Source organism: Vanellus vanellus, assembly GCF_965231255.1.
Source record: "Vanellus vanellus genome assembly, chromosome: 2".
Classification (NCBI taxonomy): Eukaryota; Metazoa; Chordata; class Aves; order Charadriiformes; family Charadriidae; genus Vanellus; species Vanellus vanellus.
In genome coordinates, this window is record NC_138906.1 from 157,434,868 (window position 1) to 157,452,520 (window position 17,653).

Genomic DNA, 17,653 nt, shown 5'->3' on the forward strand with positions numbered 1-17,653 from the left:
AAAGGCAAAAAGAAGATGGTCTAAAAGAAGTAAGGGATAACAAAAGTAAGTGGAGATTTATTACAGAATGTGGAAGGAGAGCAGCTAATGGATGATGCACACCGGGCCAAAGTGTTCAATCTTTGTTTTGCTTATCCTCACAAAGGAAGATTATTCCTGCCAGAAATTAATGCATTTAAGCAAGTAGTCATGTGTACCAACCAGAATAGAATAAATAAATAAATAAATAAAATTAATGACTATTCATTCTATATAGTCAGTGGCACAGGCCTACTGAGCATCAAACTAGGAATAGCAATCTCTGAACCAGGGTTGATTACCTGTGAGCAGGTCTAGGAAAGTCATAAAGGACTGGAGAAGGCTACACATAATGCCCGTGTTCCAAGGTAGATACGTTCATTGCTGCAACTGCCTGAAGGGTCAGCTGGAGAAACTCTAAACTGTGCAACATCCTACACCTACATATCCACCCTGAGGGGCAGAACTGTGAGGGAGTGGATGTGGTTTTAATGATATCCTACGTTTTGGCAAAAAAGGATCAGTAGCACGATCCTCAGTGCTCACTGTATTTCACATACATGATTTACACCAATGGGATTATGACTTCAGAGACCAATGACCTCAACTGAAGGTGCAGAAGTTCAGTGTTTTATCTATGACTTTCATGTAGAAAGTGAATTTGAATCAGCTGTCTGCAAATTCCCAAACTCACTGATAAACACAAAACAATTTTGTTGTATGGTGTCCTTTCTGGTAATAAATTAAAATTGTGTTAAAAATCAAGTACATCCACTGTTGCCTTTTAATCACAGCTCTGATGAGTTATTCTGCCTCTCTGAAGATCTACCCTACATCAATAGTATCTAATTGCCTTGTTTTATTTGCCTTTTGTCATTGCTGTCACTGAAAAGACTGAGACAGACGATAGCTTGGGGGCTTCCATTATATTTCTATCAAATAAGGTGTTTTTTTACTGCACACATTACTGTTATTCCGATCACCTGACTTTTTAGCTTGTAGATTCTCACATCTGTGCCTCACCAAAAATATTATTCAGCTGCTGGTGCCACTAACAAGGTAATTTACCTCAGAACCATCTGAGAAAAAAATTGTCCTGCCCTATTGAGAGGTGTGTCTAATTTCTGATATCAAAAGCAAACAGACAGTACCAGCCAAAAGCATGTACCATCTGGTTTATGTGGCAATGGGCAAGGCAAAAAGGGTTTCTTATTAATGTCTTTTCATAGCTTATTTATAAACCAATGTAGGGTGTGACAGAGGAAGGTTCATAAGAAACCTGACAACTGGGGTTAAAAGAATGAAGGTTGGCAGGCTGTGACTGTGTTCCTGGACTGAATCCTGCCTGTGATATGAGCAGGCAGGCTTTATCTGAGGGTCTGGAGATTGTGTGATCTGCTCACCATCTCTTCAGCTGCAGCAATCTCTGTGTGTTGGCGTCATGGGCCACAGCCACTGGCTGAGGCTTTGTGTCTGCAGTTACGCAGAACTGGGATCCTGAAGACACCAGTGACGCCGAAGAACTGGGCCTGTAGTTCTCGGGGGACCTACTCGAAGATAAAAGAGCACTAAGTTTCTTTCTATTGCTGTTGGTCCCCTTTCAGCTCTGTCACCACTGCTCCAAGGTTATGTTGTGGTTTGGGCCAGGTTATTGCTGAGCACGCAGGATAACTGCCTTAAAAAATAAATGGGACAACTGATCAGGGCCTCACTTGCTTTGTTTATTCTACTTACATATCAAATAATTCACTAAACTTTCGTGAAGTGTTACCAAACATAGAGCCCTTCCCCCACCTGTAATTCCTTGACACTTAAGAAAATGCTTCTGCATGGAAATTTGGCACTGATTTTGACACAGATAAGACTTTAAATGACTCACAAGAACCCAGATCCTAAGATAAGGAGGGGCACCTGCTGCTTTTTATTTGAAGCAGCTTCCCTGATGATATTAATTCACTTGCTTAAGACCCTGTATGAACAGGGCAGGCTGCTGGTGGTATTTAGGTCTGCAAGCTTTCAGTTCCCATGCTATGCAGACCACTCACTGGGAGCACGCTCGGTGGGCATAGTCCAGGCCCTCTGCTAAATGACAGGAGCTCGCTTGTTATTTGTGGTGAAATGCTTATTATGTTCCTGCACCTGCAAGGGCAGCTGCTTGGAGCAGTCACGAGCATTGGTCCAGCTGTTCTGTGAACTGCCATTAGGACACTAATGTTAAACCTAACCAAGCAGGTAACCGAGGCATTTTAAGCTCGGATCCGTTCCCACTCTGTCAGCCCACGGACAGTTGCGTTGGGGTACGGGGGAAGCAGCCAAGGTGAGGGACAATCCTCTCAGGGGCCCACCGGCTGCTCCTGGACGTACAGTGCGCACAAGGCCCCGACGCTCCCGCCGCCCGCACCCGCTGCTGCTGCAGCGACTGAGGCCTCGCCCCCGCTTACAGCAGCTTACTAACACCGACCGAAACTACCTCGCCGCGCTCCCCTGCCACCCGCCGAAACCGGGGAAAGAAGCGGGCGACCGGGGCTCTCCCGGGCGGGAAAGCAGCTCCCGACTCCCTCCAGGCCGCCGCCGCCCCCGGCCGCTGAGGTGCCGCCCCTGGCCGCTCCGCGCATGCGCAGCCGCACCCCCCCCCCCCCGGCCGTATCCCGGGGTGATCTCTGCCCCGCTCCCCGTCCCGCCGGAACTGACGCGTGCAGGTGCTTCCGGAGGCGTAACGCGGAAGCGGCGGCGGGCGGGAGGTGGTGGCAGTGGCGGTGGCGGGCCGAGGGTAGGGCGGCCCCTGGGCTGGAGCGCCTCCCGGCGACGGGGCCGCGCGGCGCGGCCGGGCCTCCTCGCCATGAACGTCGACGTGGAGTTCCACATCCGCCACAACTACCCCTGGGGCCGGCTGCCGGCCAGCGTCAAGCAGGTGCTGTCCGGTCGGCGGGCGGGCAAGGTCCGGGCTGCCGAGCTCCCGGCCCGGGGAAGGGGAGGGCGGCAGGGCGCCTGGCCGTGTGCGGGGAGGACTCAGCCCTTCCTGCCGGGGGGGAAGGCTGGCGGCCGGGGCCACGGGTCGCCTGCCTGTTGGGGGGGAGGGGGGAGAAGGTGTGTGGCTGTGGGGAGAAGGGGGAGATGGGGGCGGTGTGTGGCTTTCTGTGGGGAGAGCGGGGTATGAGGAGGGTTTGTGTGGGAATGGGGGGGGTGCGATCCCTCTGTGCGAGAGGGGGGGATGTGCGTGTGTGGTGTCTCTGTGGGGAGAGTGGGATATGAGGGCGGTGTGGGGTCTGGATATGAGTCGGGGATATACGTGTGTGCTGGGGGGAGGGCTCTGTGAGGAGAGGGTGATGTAAGGGTGGTTTGGGGTCTCTGTGGGCAGAGGCAGATGTGGGGGTCCTCTATCAGCTTGTGCAGATGCAAGACCAGCAGAGGTGGGTATCCCCCGTGCAACCCCTGAACAGTGTGAGCTGAACCAGGACAGGTGTCATCGGAGACTTGCGCAGCCCCGTGTTTTGGTAGCCAGGGAACTGTTGCACTGAGTGGCTTGTGGAAAAGAAAACCTCATGAAATTTTTACTTGCCGGGTTTAATGGACCTCTGACAGCAGAGGGGAGGTATTGTGTCAAGTCGAGGGGATGCTGTCATCTCAAAAGTCTTATGCTGCTTGAAAGCAGATGCTGAAAAACAATTGCTACTCGTGCACAAAGGAAGGATGGAGAGGATGAGTAGTGGCTGCAGGCCCTGTGTAGTTGAATTCCTTGAGTTTGAGACTTCAGAAGCTGAAGGATGATTTCTCTTTACCTGCCCAGCTGAATGCCATACTGTTGGCTATATGATTCAGGATAGAAAACATACTAGTATTTAATGCATTATTTACTTTAATGTAATTTCTGGAATACTGTTTTGTTTACTATAGTGTTAGGATAATTGTTAATATTTTTGTACTTGGAGCAAATACTTGGATCCCTCTTTGGATGTTTAATCAACTATAGACCCTGTCTGTGGTATCAGATATTTCTTTTCTAATACCTGATTCTGCAGTATGTGTGCAACTTACTTGTTTATCCCATATATGCAGTAAAGTACCTTTTTATCTAAGGGTCTATTTTAATACAAGTATCAATGAGGAAGAAGAAGGAAGAAAGGAAGAAAACCAAAACCCAAGTTGCTTGTTGCAGATGCAGAATAGAAAAGTAATATGAAGAGTTTCAAGGGGTCAGTTTTTGAAATAAGGCATTTAAAACATCAACCAAAGTTCTCTTTTTATCTTCTTTCATGATAGTCAAGTAATGTGCTGTGCTTATGCCTTAATCTTGTGACCTAAGATCACTTGATTGCCTTACTTGTGTGAAGCTACAACTTGAGCTGTTTCGTCATTTTTTTCCATTATGAGCTTCATAGGTGCAGTAATTGAAGCGTCACATGTCATTTACCATGCTTAGTTTATGCTACGCTAATTCTGGGCAATTCTTCAAGGCTGCAAGACGCTGAATGCTTGGTAAAATGCTTGATGCTTCATGTCATCTAAAAGATGGTATAAACCCCTTGATTTAAGAATTAGATGCTCCCTTGTTTATCAGAATGGTACTAGGAAACAAAAACAACTAAAGATTATTGCTTAAATCTGCATCCCATGTAGAGATACCTGTTTAGCTAAAGATACTTTTGACCTTGTTCTGGAGGTACCATCACTGTATTGAACTCGGTGACTCCCTGTGTAATGACAACTGCCTGCATGTGTTTTCTCATAAGACGCTTCACAGTAGTTAACTAAAAGGGGGTTTGTGCGTGTCAGCTAAAAGGCCTTTATGTTTTCAAGGGTCTTGGAAACTCTCAGCGGGAATATGAAAGGCAGGTTGTACTCTACAGCATCCGCAATCAGTTACGATACCGGAATAACTTAGGTGAGTTAAGAAGTTAAGTAACTTGTAATTGCAACCCAAATCTTCTGTATGGAAGCTTGTCTTTACTGTAAAACTGCAAGAACTAGCCCTATTCTAAGGTCCCTCCTTATATGAAAATAAATACTTTTAAATGATAAAGTCTTGACTTTTGAGTCCATTTGGCAGCTTTTGTAGCAAAGTGATCTTTAAGGTTACTGAGTGGGCAGGTGGAACTGAATTCCTGCTGTAGTTATGCCACCATTTTCTGAGAAGTTGAGATGTTAAGAGAGGATTTGACTAATAAAATAAAGCCTGCCACTAGATGAGATGCAGACAGTGGCCCTGACATGCATGAGCTATTGGCTATGACTTGTTTGCAGACTTTCAATTTATTTTGCATTGATGGCATCTGTTTGTCTTCCCAAAGTAGATAATAGTTTCAAGAATTAAAAGATAATTTTCTACGGCCTGCACAAGTTCTCTCTCAATGGGCCACTTCTGGGTAACCTATAAAATAAATCTGCCCTGTTCTAAGGTTGTCGCTAAGGCTCTGAGAGTACTGGTATCATATGTAGAAATCCCTGGATGCTGAATGCCCTGCATCACTCCTTTATTTTGTTTTTCATTTTCTGTCAGTTACCACTATAGTATTTTTAATGCTTTTGTTGTAACACTTTTTTTTTTTTTAAATTGAACTTCATAGAACAGTGTAACTTTTTTTTTTTCCCCTTTGTAGTTAAGCATGTCAAGAAAGACGAACGTAAATATTATGAGGATCTTTTAAAATACAGTCGAGATCATCTCATGTTGTACCCTTATCATTTGTCTGACATCATGGTAAAAGGTCTAAGGGTAACACCATTTTCATATTACACTGGCATAATGGAGGTGAGTACAAAACTATGGTGAGAATACGTTGCTTTCTGTTCTAGAGATGTTGGTGATGGTTGTTTGATGCATATGAGGCAGTGTCATGTAGTTTGTTCACTTTTGGGTAGGTTATGCGTTCAAGTAACAAAACAATAAGGAAACTTTCTAGACAAATACTTGTACCTGCAGTTTTTTTGCCTTCTGCCCTGTAAGCTGTTCAAGAGCTAGACTTTGTCATGTGGAACAAGGGTGGGACTCACTCTGAGGCCAGGCTTTCTCTTTTGATGTTTGAGACTGGGACTCTTCACTTCAAACTGTAAAAGAAATAGCTCATACTGTTAGATTAATAAAACAAAGAGAATTTCCATTTTTAAAACCGAGTACATTTGAACGGTTATTTTCTTTTTTGTTCTCTTTCTAAAAGGACACTTAACCATATTAGAAGGTTTTTCAAAAGCTTGAAGCAGATCCTTTTTTGAGAACAAAGATGGTTCTGTTTTCCATCAGTACTCTGGCAACTTTCTTTTATTTTCATTGGATATCAGAAGTGCTTTGTTTATTTTGTGTATAGTGATTGCAGACATAACAGAATAAGCTAACAACTAATCTGTTATTACTGTTAGCAATTCCTTGTGCTGTTTTTTTTTTTTTTTTGTGAAGACAGAGACAGGATTTTATCTTTATTATTCTGTCAGTTAGCATTTTTCTTTGTAAAGCTTATGTTAAACAGAAGTCTCTTTTTATGTATTTAACTTATTGTGTAATGATTAATCAAGTAATTGACAAGTTTGATAACATAATTAACTTTCATAGATTTGTTTTAATTTCATTTTGTTCTTAAAAAAAAAAAGGGAGGGAGGGAGAATTTTGGACCTGCTTCTCTGAAATGATGACTTGTTGCAACTAAGTTTTCTTGTCTTTTTAAGGATATAATGAACAGTGAAAAAAGCTACGATTCGTTACCCAACTTCACTGCTGCTGACTGTAAGTATTACCTAGCTGCATCACTGCTTTCAGTGAATTGGAAATAAGGAGCTTCTGAAAACCGATTTATGGGCATCTTTTTGCTTTAACATAAGTGTATGAATGAAGGTGTAGAAACATTTAAATAGTGACTTAAGGAGCATGTGTTCTCCATACGGAGTTCTGTCCATATGGCCAGCACTGGAATTGAGCTAGTTTGAGAACAAATAGGAATGGTGCAAAACCTTGTGCAGCTTCCATCCTTGCTTGTATTGCATATTGCATTCGTATTTGCTTGGACTTCTGGCTGGTAAGTCTTACTGGCCATTATGCCGCGGCAAGCTGAGCTGCTGGTCCCTCCTAGTGCTTTTTTTGGCATGTGTTTGGCAGAAAGCTTTGGGAAGACAGTGAAAGGCTGTTAACACTCTTGTGAATTAGCATCAGTGTGGATCAAGGAGTGAAGTACCAGAAAAGAGAAAGAAGAAGATCCTGTATTTTATGACACTCATGGATGTGCTAGGTTTTTTATCCTGCTCTCTGTTAGACTGTTGTGGGTATGAGGTGGGGAGATCAGGAGGAAAGCAAAACCATTGAACTTGGAGGAGAACAAAGTAAGAGCAACAGCGTATTGATAGGTCTTATCCCTGGCATAGGGATGGTGTTAATCAAACCTGTGGTTGAGAAGTTATTGATACACCTTTGGTATGAATTTATATAGTTCTCTTTAAGGATAGTGTGCAGTCAGGTGAGGAGTAGCCTGCAACTTTTGAAAACGGTTTGGTGGGGTGTTTCTGTGTGGTGTTTTTTTTTTTTTAAAGTATATTGTCAGTTAACTGTACTAATTTACCTCTCTAATATTCACATTGGGAAAACAGATCAGGAAAAGCTTTTTTCAGTGCCATGTAGCTTGTTGGAAACCTAGTGTTACTCAGGAGTATGAAGAGAGGAAAGGTTTTGCTGTTTGTTTTTTTTTCTTTTTTTCCCCTAATAATTCTGTTATTTTAGCAGTGGCTGCACATCAATTACTGAGGCATAATTAAGTTAAACATCTTTATTAACGTCTTATCATAAAAAGAACTGTCAAACTAGAAAGTTGGACTTAATCTGTATTCTGTCTGTTTTAAAACTAGTGAGTAGTTTTCCAGTATCTGTTCATAGTTGCTTAATGGATGGCTAGAGGTTATAGAATTAAATTCTGATTCAGTTTAGCTCAACTAGATATTAATCATCTTCCTTATAGGTTTATGTGGCCTTTTGTGCTCTTAGTTTAGAGTTCTAATCCAGTGCTTGGTGTGGGATTTATTAGAGGGGAAGAAAAATTATTGACCAAAATCTGGTACAACTTTAGTTCTGTTAATTTGAAACATTATTACCTGTTGATGTCAGTGTAGGAGAGAAAGGGGTTGGATTATTCCCTGCTACCCCATGACTTGAGAGATAGGAGATAAGGGTTTTTTTTAACCTGTACAGAGTAAATGAACGGGGATGGATTCTGGTTTTAGATGCACATGGTTCTCTGTCAAATTCAGTTGAAACTGCATTTAGTTCCTATAACTATTCTTTTATTCTGGCAAGAAAGAGTAATTAAAGATATTATTATAAAAGTAGGTCTGATTCTTTGAAGAATGTTTTATGTATCTTCAGTTTAAACCTTTCTTGAGAACTAAAACCTTACTTATTTTTCAGGTCTAAGACTTCTTGGTATAGGAAGAAACCAGTACATAGATCTAATGAACCAATGTAGGTCTTCAAAAGTAAGTTTGTCTTTAATTTTCTCTCGCTTTCCTTCTCCACTGCCTCCCTACCCCTGCTATTATTTCATAGGAAATGAAGAATGGAATAATGTCTTGGATCTTGTTAGTTTAATAGTATGGCTAATTGAATGTGACATAGTGTATTGCTAATTATATTGTGTTTCCTGAAGGTAATGAAGAGCTTTTTAACTTAAAATCAAAGTATACTAAAGAAAAAGATATTCAGTGCTACGTCTTCCCCCACACCCCAAACATATATTTTCAGAGCTGTATTTATTCTATGGCATCCTTGCATGTGAACAGCATGTGTGGAAAACACTGTAATGATTGTTGATAAAAGTAGGCCCTTTAGTTTGCAACAGTTCCTTTCCTTTCTTCAGGAAACTCGTAAGTGCTCTTGCAGTAGCTTCACAGTGCTCCTTCAACCAAAAGTGTGCTCAGCAAAACATGAAGTTGATAGTGTGAACTGGAAAGTAATGGCTGTACAATGGATGAGAAGCTGTTCAGGTCTATAAATAAACAGTACCCTCCGGTTTTTCTTTCTTGGACTGAAATTCATTGTGGTTTTTTAGCACAGTGCTTATTGAGAATGTGGGGTACTTTGTCCTTTAAAGTAAATCAAATGTTCCTAAATATTTTTTTTTAAGATCATTGAACTTCTTTAAAGTGCCCCATTTGTATACTTTGTTTGCTGTACTCTTACCTGTTCAGGTTAGAAAATGTCATAAATAGTTTAAATTTGAACTTGATCCTAATGTGTTTGAACAGTGTGTTTTTTAATTAGTGACACATACAATATGAATGAATATATGGGTTTATGGGAAGACTTAACAGTATCAGATGCAAATATTTTTTTTCCCTTCCCGTTTTCACATGATTTGAGAGAGGAGGGAAGCTTTTACTAAATGACAAGTATTTGTGCATGTCCAGTCTGTGAAGACAATGTACTTAAAAATGGATGTGTGTAAAAATCAATTTAATAAGGGTAAATTGCTGTCTGCACATGTGAAGTGCTCTTTATTACTATCTCAAATGGACTGTACCACTGCAGAAATTTTTCAGAAGGAAAACAGCTCATGATCTGTTACCTGTGAAACCTGTGGAGATTGCTATAGAAGCTTGGTGGGTCGTGCAGTCTGGGTACATCACTGAGGATGACATCAAGGTATTTTAGTATGAATCGCATCTCTAATTTTGGTTGAGTACTGATAGTCCCTGAAAACAGGGGCGTCCCTTTGTGTAGAATAAACAAAGATTACGTTGCAGGTTTATAACAACTCTTTTATGGAAATAGAGATTGGAACTAATGGAAATTGTGATGTTTTATTTGTTTATATATTCTGCCCTCTCCATTCTTTGTACTTTCTGCACTATGTACAGTGAGGTGGTTTTGCATCAACCAATCTGTGGTAAATAATGTGTGCGATAATGTGCTTTGTAGGGAGCAAGCAACAAAATATGTTTTCTTAAATTGGTATTTAAGTCCTGACAGCTCAATTTTGACTGAATCTTCCCCTTCACTATCATTAGAATCAGAATATTACTGGACTTCAGTTGATAGATATTTTCATTATTTCTGCTCCTTATGTCTCCTTATTTGTTTCATTGTTTGCACAGGAAAAATTTGTGAGCTGACTTAATGTTTCATCCTTATTCTACTTCCATTCTCACAGTTTCTTTTTACAGTCAGCTGGTCATTTGATCTCGATTTAATTCTTTCTGTGTAAGTCTTTTGTTTAGATTGGAACAAACTTAAAGCAGTGATGGCATCTTTTTTTTGGCTACTATTTGGAATATCTTAGGCAGTGGATACTTATATTCTGACATCCCATCAACCCAGAGTAGTTAACCTGAAGCACATTACTTTGATATTGTAATGGACCTCTTTCTAGAATGGTTCCAGTTGTGTGGTTGAACACTCAGTTTGGAAGTTTTAAAGAGCAAACCTGTTACACTGTGGATTTCACTTGCCAAATTGGGATTTTTTTTGAGTGATACTAAGGAAGTTGCTTAGACTCATTGCTACAAAAGGCTAACACGATTTCTTTTACATAGATTTGTACTACATCGGAGAAGTCTGCTATTGATAAGATAATTGATTCAGGTCCTCAGCTTGCTGGTTCATTAGACTTCAATGTAGTTCACAGTAAGTTATTAATGAACATTGCTTTTCTGTTTGTAGGCCTTGCTCAATAAATTCTGAGAGCAGTGTCTGAAAACTAGGAATAAAAGGGGATGTAGATAGTTGAAGCATAAGAGGAGGTGGAAGAAAATACTCAAGAGCTTGTACAGACAGCAGTCGAGATCTTGTAAATAGTTTAACAATAAGCCATTAGCAGCTGTTGCTCTGGTATTGTTTTATTCAACAAATTCTTTCATTAGAAACTGTCAGTTATTATTGTTGGGGAGGGGGGTGTAGATGAGGACAAGCTGAAACTGAAATGAAAAATGTCAGATTTGGTAATCCTGAGTAGTAAAACTTCACTCCTTGATTTTCAAAGAAGGAGAGTTTTTATAACTTTGTACTGCTTGAACACCATAAAAATGGGCCTTAAATCTAAGGGGCTGTCTTCTTTCTCAAAGGTCTGCAACTGTTACTGAAAAATGGTATAGGTTAGGGGTGGACCTGCTGGGAAGTAGTTCTGAGGAGAAGGATCTGGGGGTCCTAGTAGACAGTAAATTATCGATGAGCCAGCAATGTGCCCTTGTTTCCAAAAAGGCCAATGGAATCCTGGCCTGCATAGGGAAGAGTGTGGCCAGTAGGTCAAAGGAGGTCATTCTCCCCCTCTACTCTGCATTGGTGAGGCTGCAACTGGAATACTGTGTCCAGTTTTGGGCTCCCCAGTTCAAGAGGGACAGGGAACTGCTGGAGCAAGTCCAGCGAAGGGCAACTAAGATGATTGAGGGATTGGAGCATCTCCCTTAGGAAGAAAGGCTGAGAGAGCTGGGACTCTTTAGCCTGGAGAAGAGAAGGCTGAGGGGAGACCTTATTAATACAAGTATCTAAAGGGTGGGTTGAAGGAGGATGGAGCCAGGCTCTTTTCAGTGGTTCCCAGTGACAGGACAAGGGGCAACGGGCACAAGTTAGAACATAGGAAGTTCCGTTCAAATACATGGAAAAACTTCTTTACGGTTCAGGTGACAGAGCACTGGCACAGGCTGCCCAGGGAGGCTGTGGAGTCCCCTTCTCTGGAGATTTTCAAGACCTGCCTGGATGCAGTCCTGAGTAATGTGCTCTGGGCAATCCTGCTTGAGCAGGGGAGTTGGACTAGATGATCTCTAGAGGTCCCTTCCAACTCTGAAACTCCGTGATTCCATGATTCCATGTGTGTCCCCATTTCAGCATAACAAGTATTATAGACAAATCATATTATGTAAGGGAGTACAAAATCACTGACAAACTTCTTAAGAAGTCTGTCTGTAAATGCTTGGTATACCACAAGCAATCAAAGCTGTGCACTGTAGTTTTCCTAAGATACTGAGGCAGAATTCCACTGCCTGTTACTGAAGCAGAACAAAAATATTAAAAAAAAAAAAAAAAAAAAAAAAGTGAGGTAGGTGAACTTCATGCTCTGGAGTGGATCTGAAACAGTATAGGGCTGAAGAAAATTTAAATTCCAAAAGCACTTCATGATCTTTCTCCCAACATGGCCTAGTGTTGCTTGTGGAGAGGGTTACAGCTCAGGTTTAGTAGGTTTAGAAGGATCTAGCATACCTTTCTACCCTAACTCATGGGGAAAAAAAGAATGTACAGACGATTAATGTAATGGTCTGCCAGTAGGATGGGATTTAATGGGGAAAGAGGACTGTTTAGTCCAAACTATGATGACATCAATACGTTTCAGGTATAGTAAATAAGGATGTATCAGCTATGAGAGCTGAATCTGAATGAGAGACAGTGAAAAGCATTCTTAGCATGTTGATGGCTTGCAACGTCCATTAAAGCTAGTTTGCATAGCTGAGTATATGTCGCTGCCTGTGCTGAACAGCAGTTGTATCAGCATGAATTTAGGTTACTTTTTGGGTTAATGCAGGCATTTCATTTAAGAAGTGATTGGGTGTAGTAATTTTACTACATATACTATAGATACACACATAGACACTATAGCTGGGCTGAGCTCTGTGTGTGTGTGAAACATCCTGACATTTCTACTTCAGGTGTTTAGTAACACTTCACCTGAGGGTTGTTGGTACACTTGCTCCCTGCAGTAATGAATATGGTGTAGATGAAGTGGTCTTGGTTAACACACAAGGAACCACTGACAATAAATTGGGCTTATTTTATACTGTGTAATTTAGCTTTGTGCTTTACTATTAGAGTATAGCTGTTACAAACCTTAGACTCTAAAGGGAACCATGCTGAAATGTTTTGCCCTTCCCTTAAAAACTTCTCCTTGGCTTATCTACTCTGCAGAACTCAGTTGAGATGCTTAGCACTCAAATTGATATTGTGTGGGGAAAGTGTCATTTAAAATCTGCTATATTATTATCCTCACTGTATGCAGTGTCCCTCTGTACCTGCTGCAGCTTTGCTGATGCCTTGTGCTGAGATGCCCCAGAATTTATTTTTGCAGTTGTGTAAAAAAGGCTTTTTGTGAAGATGCGTGGGAAGGACACGTGAGGACCATCAGAACTGATGTGGTTTAGTTTGTATCCTTGCTACGAAGTCTGTAAGTTCCAGCTTGAGTTAGGCAGAACCAAAATGTAGCCAGCATCTTCAGCTGACAAAACTAATTTAGGATAAAAAACCAAACCAAACCAAACCACTTCTTGACAGTACAGTGATGATGGTGAAAACTAAGTTGACATTTAGCAGGGACACACTCGTCTTTGTCAAATGTTGCTACTTCAATCTGTGGTCATTCTACTGTCCTCTATTGTCCTGAAAGTACTTTTAGAGCTCCAAGTGGGTGGCATCAGACTGCAAGTAAAGAACTTTGATTTAGGGTGGCACCTGTTTAATATTAGATATGGTTTATTGATCCATGCATTGCAAAGTAATATTCTATTGTGGAGGCTATTAGGAAAAATTACTTTAAATTCTGAATTGGCTGATGGGGAAGTCTACTTTGTATCATTAATACTCTGGAAAATGCTTTTTTCTAAAATGATGTGCTTTTATTTATAAAGGTTTGTATAACAAAGGATTTATTTACCTTGATGTACCAATATCTGATGACAGCTGTATAGCAGGTAAGTACATACTTAATGGTATTGTACTTATGTTTTCTTGGTTTTATTTCAGTTATCATGTAATTGTCTGTCTTGGAAGCTGCTTGTCTCTGTGCTTAAAGAAAACATTTGAACTATGAAAATTTTTCCGGACTAAATGTTTTTCACCCTATTAAAACACTGTTTTTATTGTATATAGGATTTATTTCAACTTAAATTCATATATTTTCTTGTTTTGTATACATATTTAGGTAAGGTGAGATTCTTTTAAAGATTCATGACATGAATTAATAAGTACCTTCCTATATGTCTGTAATGAAAAGGAAGAATAGCATAGAGAAACATAGTTGCCTTGCCAAAAGGATGCCTTTTTTGACTCCTATTTTCTTGACAGATGCAACTTTTTTTATAGATATCAATTCCATCCTTCGTGGTCTTGTCACATCAGTTAGTCATGTGCTGAGTTTGTGAACTGTGTAGGAGCTTAAACGAGCACAACACATGGCTGTCCTTTTGAACAGCTCATGCTATGCTAGGTCTCAGGGGGTTCTGAATTCAGTGTAATCTGCAAAGACATAAATCATTTGGAACCTGGCCATGCAGAAGTACCTGTCATTGCTATAGTAGAGATCAGTTAAGTGGAAGTCCTCTAAGTACAAGAGAGATACTACTGAGGTAATAGCTTTGGGAGTCTCAGCTACAGAGTGTGTATGGGGACTGGCTTTTTTTGTGTCTCACTTCAGAGCCATGATTTAATCTCCATACACATTACAAAATCATGTTATGGCTGGGTGACTGGAAATTGTCTGTAGTGGATGAGCTGGAGGCTGCAAGATTATGATGCAAGGTAGAGTGGCATTAGTTTTTGTAAGAAAACACACCAGCAACCATTACTTAAGGAGCACGAGAATTTTAAATACCATGTATACGATCTTTAGGCTTTTATTTTGTGACTAGAAAATCCTCAAAATTACAGGTACCATGAAAACTAAATAAGTGTAAATTTATTTTTCTGGTTTTATGCAGTTTCAGTTTAATAATACTAGTTAGAGAATTGTAATTTTGCAAGTAATTCTTCTTTTTAGTGCCACCACTTGAAGGTTTTGTGATGAACAGAGTGCAAGGTGATTACTTTGAAACACTCCTGTACAAGATATTTGTTTCAATAGATGAACACACTAATGTGGCAGAGGTAAGTAAAACTTGACCCGGTTACTCCCTGACATAGGGTTAGTGGAAGGTGTCCCTGCCCAAGGCAGGGGGGTTGGGATGACATGATCTCTAAGGTCCCTTCCAACCCAAACCATCCTATGAGATGGAAAACTTGACAGGGCCCAGAGCACACTGCTGAAAATACTTAAGGGAGAAATATGGATTGGTATCAAGTGATTTTATTTAGAAGTATTGCTAGGCTTAAGATCCAACCTGTTTTTTTTTTATCTTGAGTGTAACTTTTGTAGTGCTTCAGGCTTGAAGAAGTACTTTCAATTCAGTGAAACAATTCCATCAGCGGAAATGAATTTACATGAGGGTGACTAATGTAGACTATTTTATATGAGCTAGAACTGGAACAGAGTGAGTTTTGCTGGGGTGAAATAAAAAAAATAAAATTTTTTCTTTGGCAGTGAAAACATGAAGGATGTTGGCTTAAAGTAGGAATGGAACTTTTGCATAAGTAATTATCATTTTAATATTAGAAATATGTTTTCATAAGGTCTTATTCTCAAAACATGGTGAATAAGCACCTGAAAAATACCCATTAAAGATATCCAGGATTTGTTCTCCTCTTTGCATGTCTTCTGATATACATGATTAACCTAGAAATTACACAGTGGAAGATAACCTCATCTTTCTTTTGCATGCTTTCAAGTGGGACAATTATGAGACTTCATCCCCTCTTTCCATCACTTTCAATGAAAACAAAATTGCTCCTACTGGTACAGACTGGGTTTAAAAATAAAGAAAACCAACAAAAAGATGCAGAAGCCCACAAATGCTGAATTACCCTGCATTGTTAATACTGTATTCTTGATTCTTCTTTCTTTTTTTTTTTTTTTTAGCTTGCAAATGTCCTACAGATTGACTTATCTTTAGTAAAGGTATGTGTGTATAATGCATCTGTTGAACTTGATGTGGAAAGTTCACTGTCTTGCAACCTGGTTCCTTATTATATGTGTGTGTGTTTCTTTAGAATGCTGTGTCCATGTATTGTCGGTTAGGCTTTGCTCATAAAAAAGGCCAAGTAATAAACCTGGATAATCTTCATCCATCGTGGAAGAATGTTCCTTCGGTAAACAGACTGAAGTAAGTGTCTCAATTCTTTCACAAGGCTTATTTTTCTCATTGAAGAGAAACTAGAACCAAAATCTGATTATAAAGCTATGGGTTGCATTCTTTAACTTCTGCAACAACAAATGTCACTTGGCTTTCTGATGTTTATAATGAGAAGAATACTCCATCCTCTCTTTAATCAGAGGATAAGGACTGGTAATTTAGCCTGTAAGTTCAATGTACTACTTTTGTTGCTGTTACTTAGTACTGGCTTTTTGGCATTTAAATGCCTAATTGCTCACTTTTGAAACAGACAGGGGTATATTTTCATTAAACTCCTGCAGCCAGAAATAACAGCTGTTACTGTGCTAGTACAGAAACAAAGTCTCTTGGCACTGCTGTCAATGAATATATACATAAAGTTTACTTGCTTGCTCTCAGGTACCATTGCTGTTTTGTCATTGACACTCTCGCATGTATGTATATCTATATCAGATCCTGGAAAAGTGGTGTTACTACCAATCAACAAAGACTTCTCCAAGTTGGAGTGCCAAGTTGCATTAATTAAGAATTGTCAGGCACTTTTAGTTCAATATCTATTAAGCCATTTAAAATGACTGCTCTGAGTTTTCTTTAATGTTAAATCCGACTGTGAAAACAAAGTGAATTAGCTTTTTTTTCCATTGGATTCTTCAACGATGGTGGTTTTGATTTTTCTTTTTCAAAATCTGGTATTTTCAACCCCCCAGATAAACTTTTCTGCTGAAGCTAAAGCAGGACTCTGAGGGACATCAAGCTTGACTGGTTTAGGGCTTAGGAGCATTGAAAGGCGTGAATTGGGTATGCCTGTGCATGGACTGCTAGCAGTGGAAGGCAGAGATACTTCTCTGGTACTACCGTGACCGATAGATGTGGATTTTAATTCACATTAATAGGAGTACTTTGGACCCTCAAAAGATGCTGCTTTCATGGGACAGTGGGGAAAACAGAAGTCCTATACAGGAAGCTGGGTCATCAGCCACAGATACAGATACCAACAGTCAAGATGATCCAGGTTAGCACTAACAGTAAATTTTAATACATTAGGATCAATTATTTTTATTATTTATTTCTAGAGTGCCATAGGCTGTAAAGGGGTCTAGAAACAAGTAAAACACAGATTGCGTAGATCACTTTTTTTCATATGGAATATATAGTGGGGGAGGTGGTGTCTACTTTGGTTTAAAAATCTTTAGCCAAATAGCTTTGTTTCTTAAGATGAGGCTGATGTATTATAGATATCAATGGACACAAAGATACCAGCTTCTGCATTAGGTCAATCTGTAGTTTAGTAGTGACAAGGGAATTCTGTTCTACTCAGTATGACAATAACTAACGGGTTTTCTTCTTTTTTTAATAGATTTGATTTAAACGTGATAATTTTATTTTTAAATAAAACAAATGTGATCGTATATCTTATTTTTGTTTTTTATTAGCTGAAACAGCCAGCGTGAGCAGCCTGAATCTGTCTAGTGGACACACAAAGCGTATTGCCTTCCTGTTTGATTCTACTCTCACTGCCTTTTTAATGATGGGAAATCTTTCACCAGTATGTCAAAATTATTCAATGTATCATGCCAAGAGTAAATATGTAGAGCTTTAAAATACTTTGACTTCAATATAATACAATACTTCTGTATTGTTTGTTGTTAAGCAATGTTTCTGTTTAATAAAACTTTTACTTGCCCATTCCATTCTCAAGGAA

At 40.0% G+C, this 17,653-nt stretch overlaps 1 protein-coding gene across 1 annotated transcript in view; it reads left to right on the plus strand.

Annotated features, from left to right (window-relative positions):
* Positions 1-2,768: 2,768 nt before the first annotated feature.
* FAM91A1 (family with sequence similarity 91 member A1) overlaps positions 2,769-17,653 on the plus strand; it is a 29,140-nt gene continuing 14,255 nt past the window's right edge. Inside the window, exons 1-13 of the mRNA XM_082499661.1 lie at positions 2,769-2,929; positions 4,816-4,900; positions 5,616-5,767; positions 6,676-6,733; positions 8,399-8,466; positions 9,518-9,631; positions 10,522-10,612; positions 13,597-13,659; positions 14,724-14,830; positions 15,699-15,737; positions 15,830-15,942; positions 16,845-16,963; positions 17,385-17,497. Of these exons, the coding sequence (XP_082355787.1) occupies positions 2,858-2,929; positions 4,816-4,900; positions 5,616-5,767; positions 6,676-6,733; positions 8,399-8,466; positions 9,518-9,631; positions 10,522-10,612; positions 13,597-13,659; positions 14,724-14,830; positions 15,699-15,737; positions 15,830-15,942; positions 16,845-16,963; positions 17,385-17,497 (1,194 nt within the window). The 5' untranslated portion in view covers positions 2,769-2,857. The remainder of the gene's footprint in view (positions 2,930-4,815; positions 4,901-5,615; positions 5,768-6,675; positions 6,734-8,398; positions 8,467-9,517; positions 9,632-10,521; positions 10,613-13,596; positions 13,660-14,723; positions 14,831-15,698; positions 15,738-15,829; positions 15,943-16,844; positions 16,964-17,384; positions 17,498-17,653) is intronic.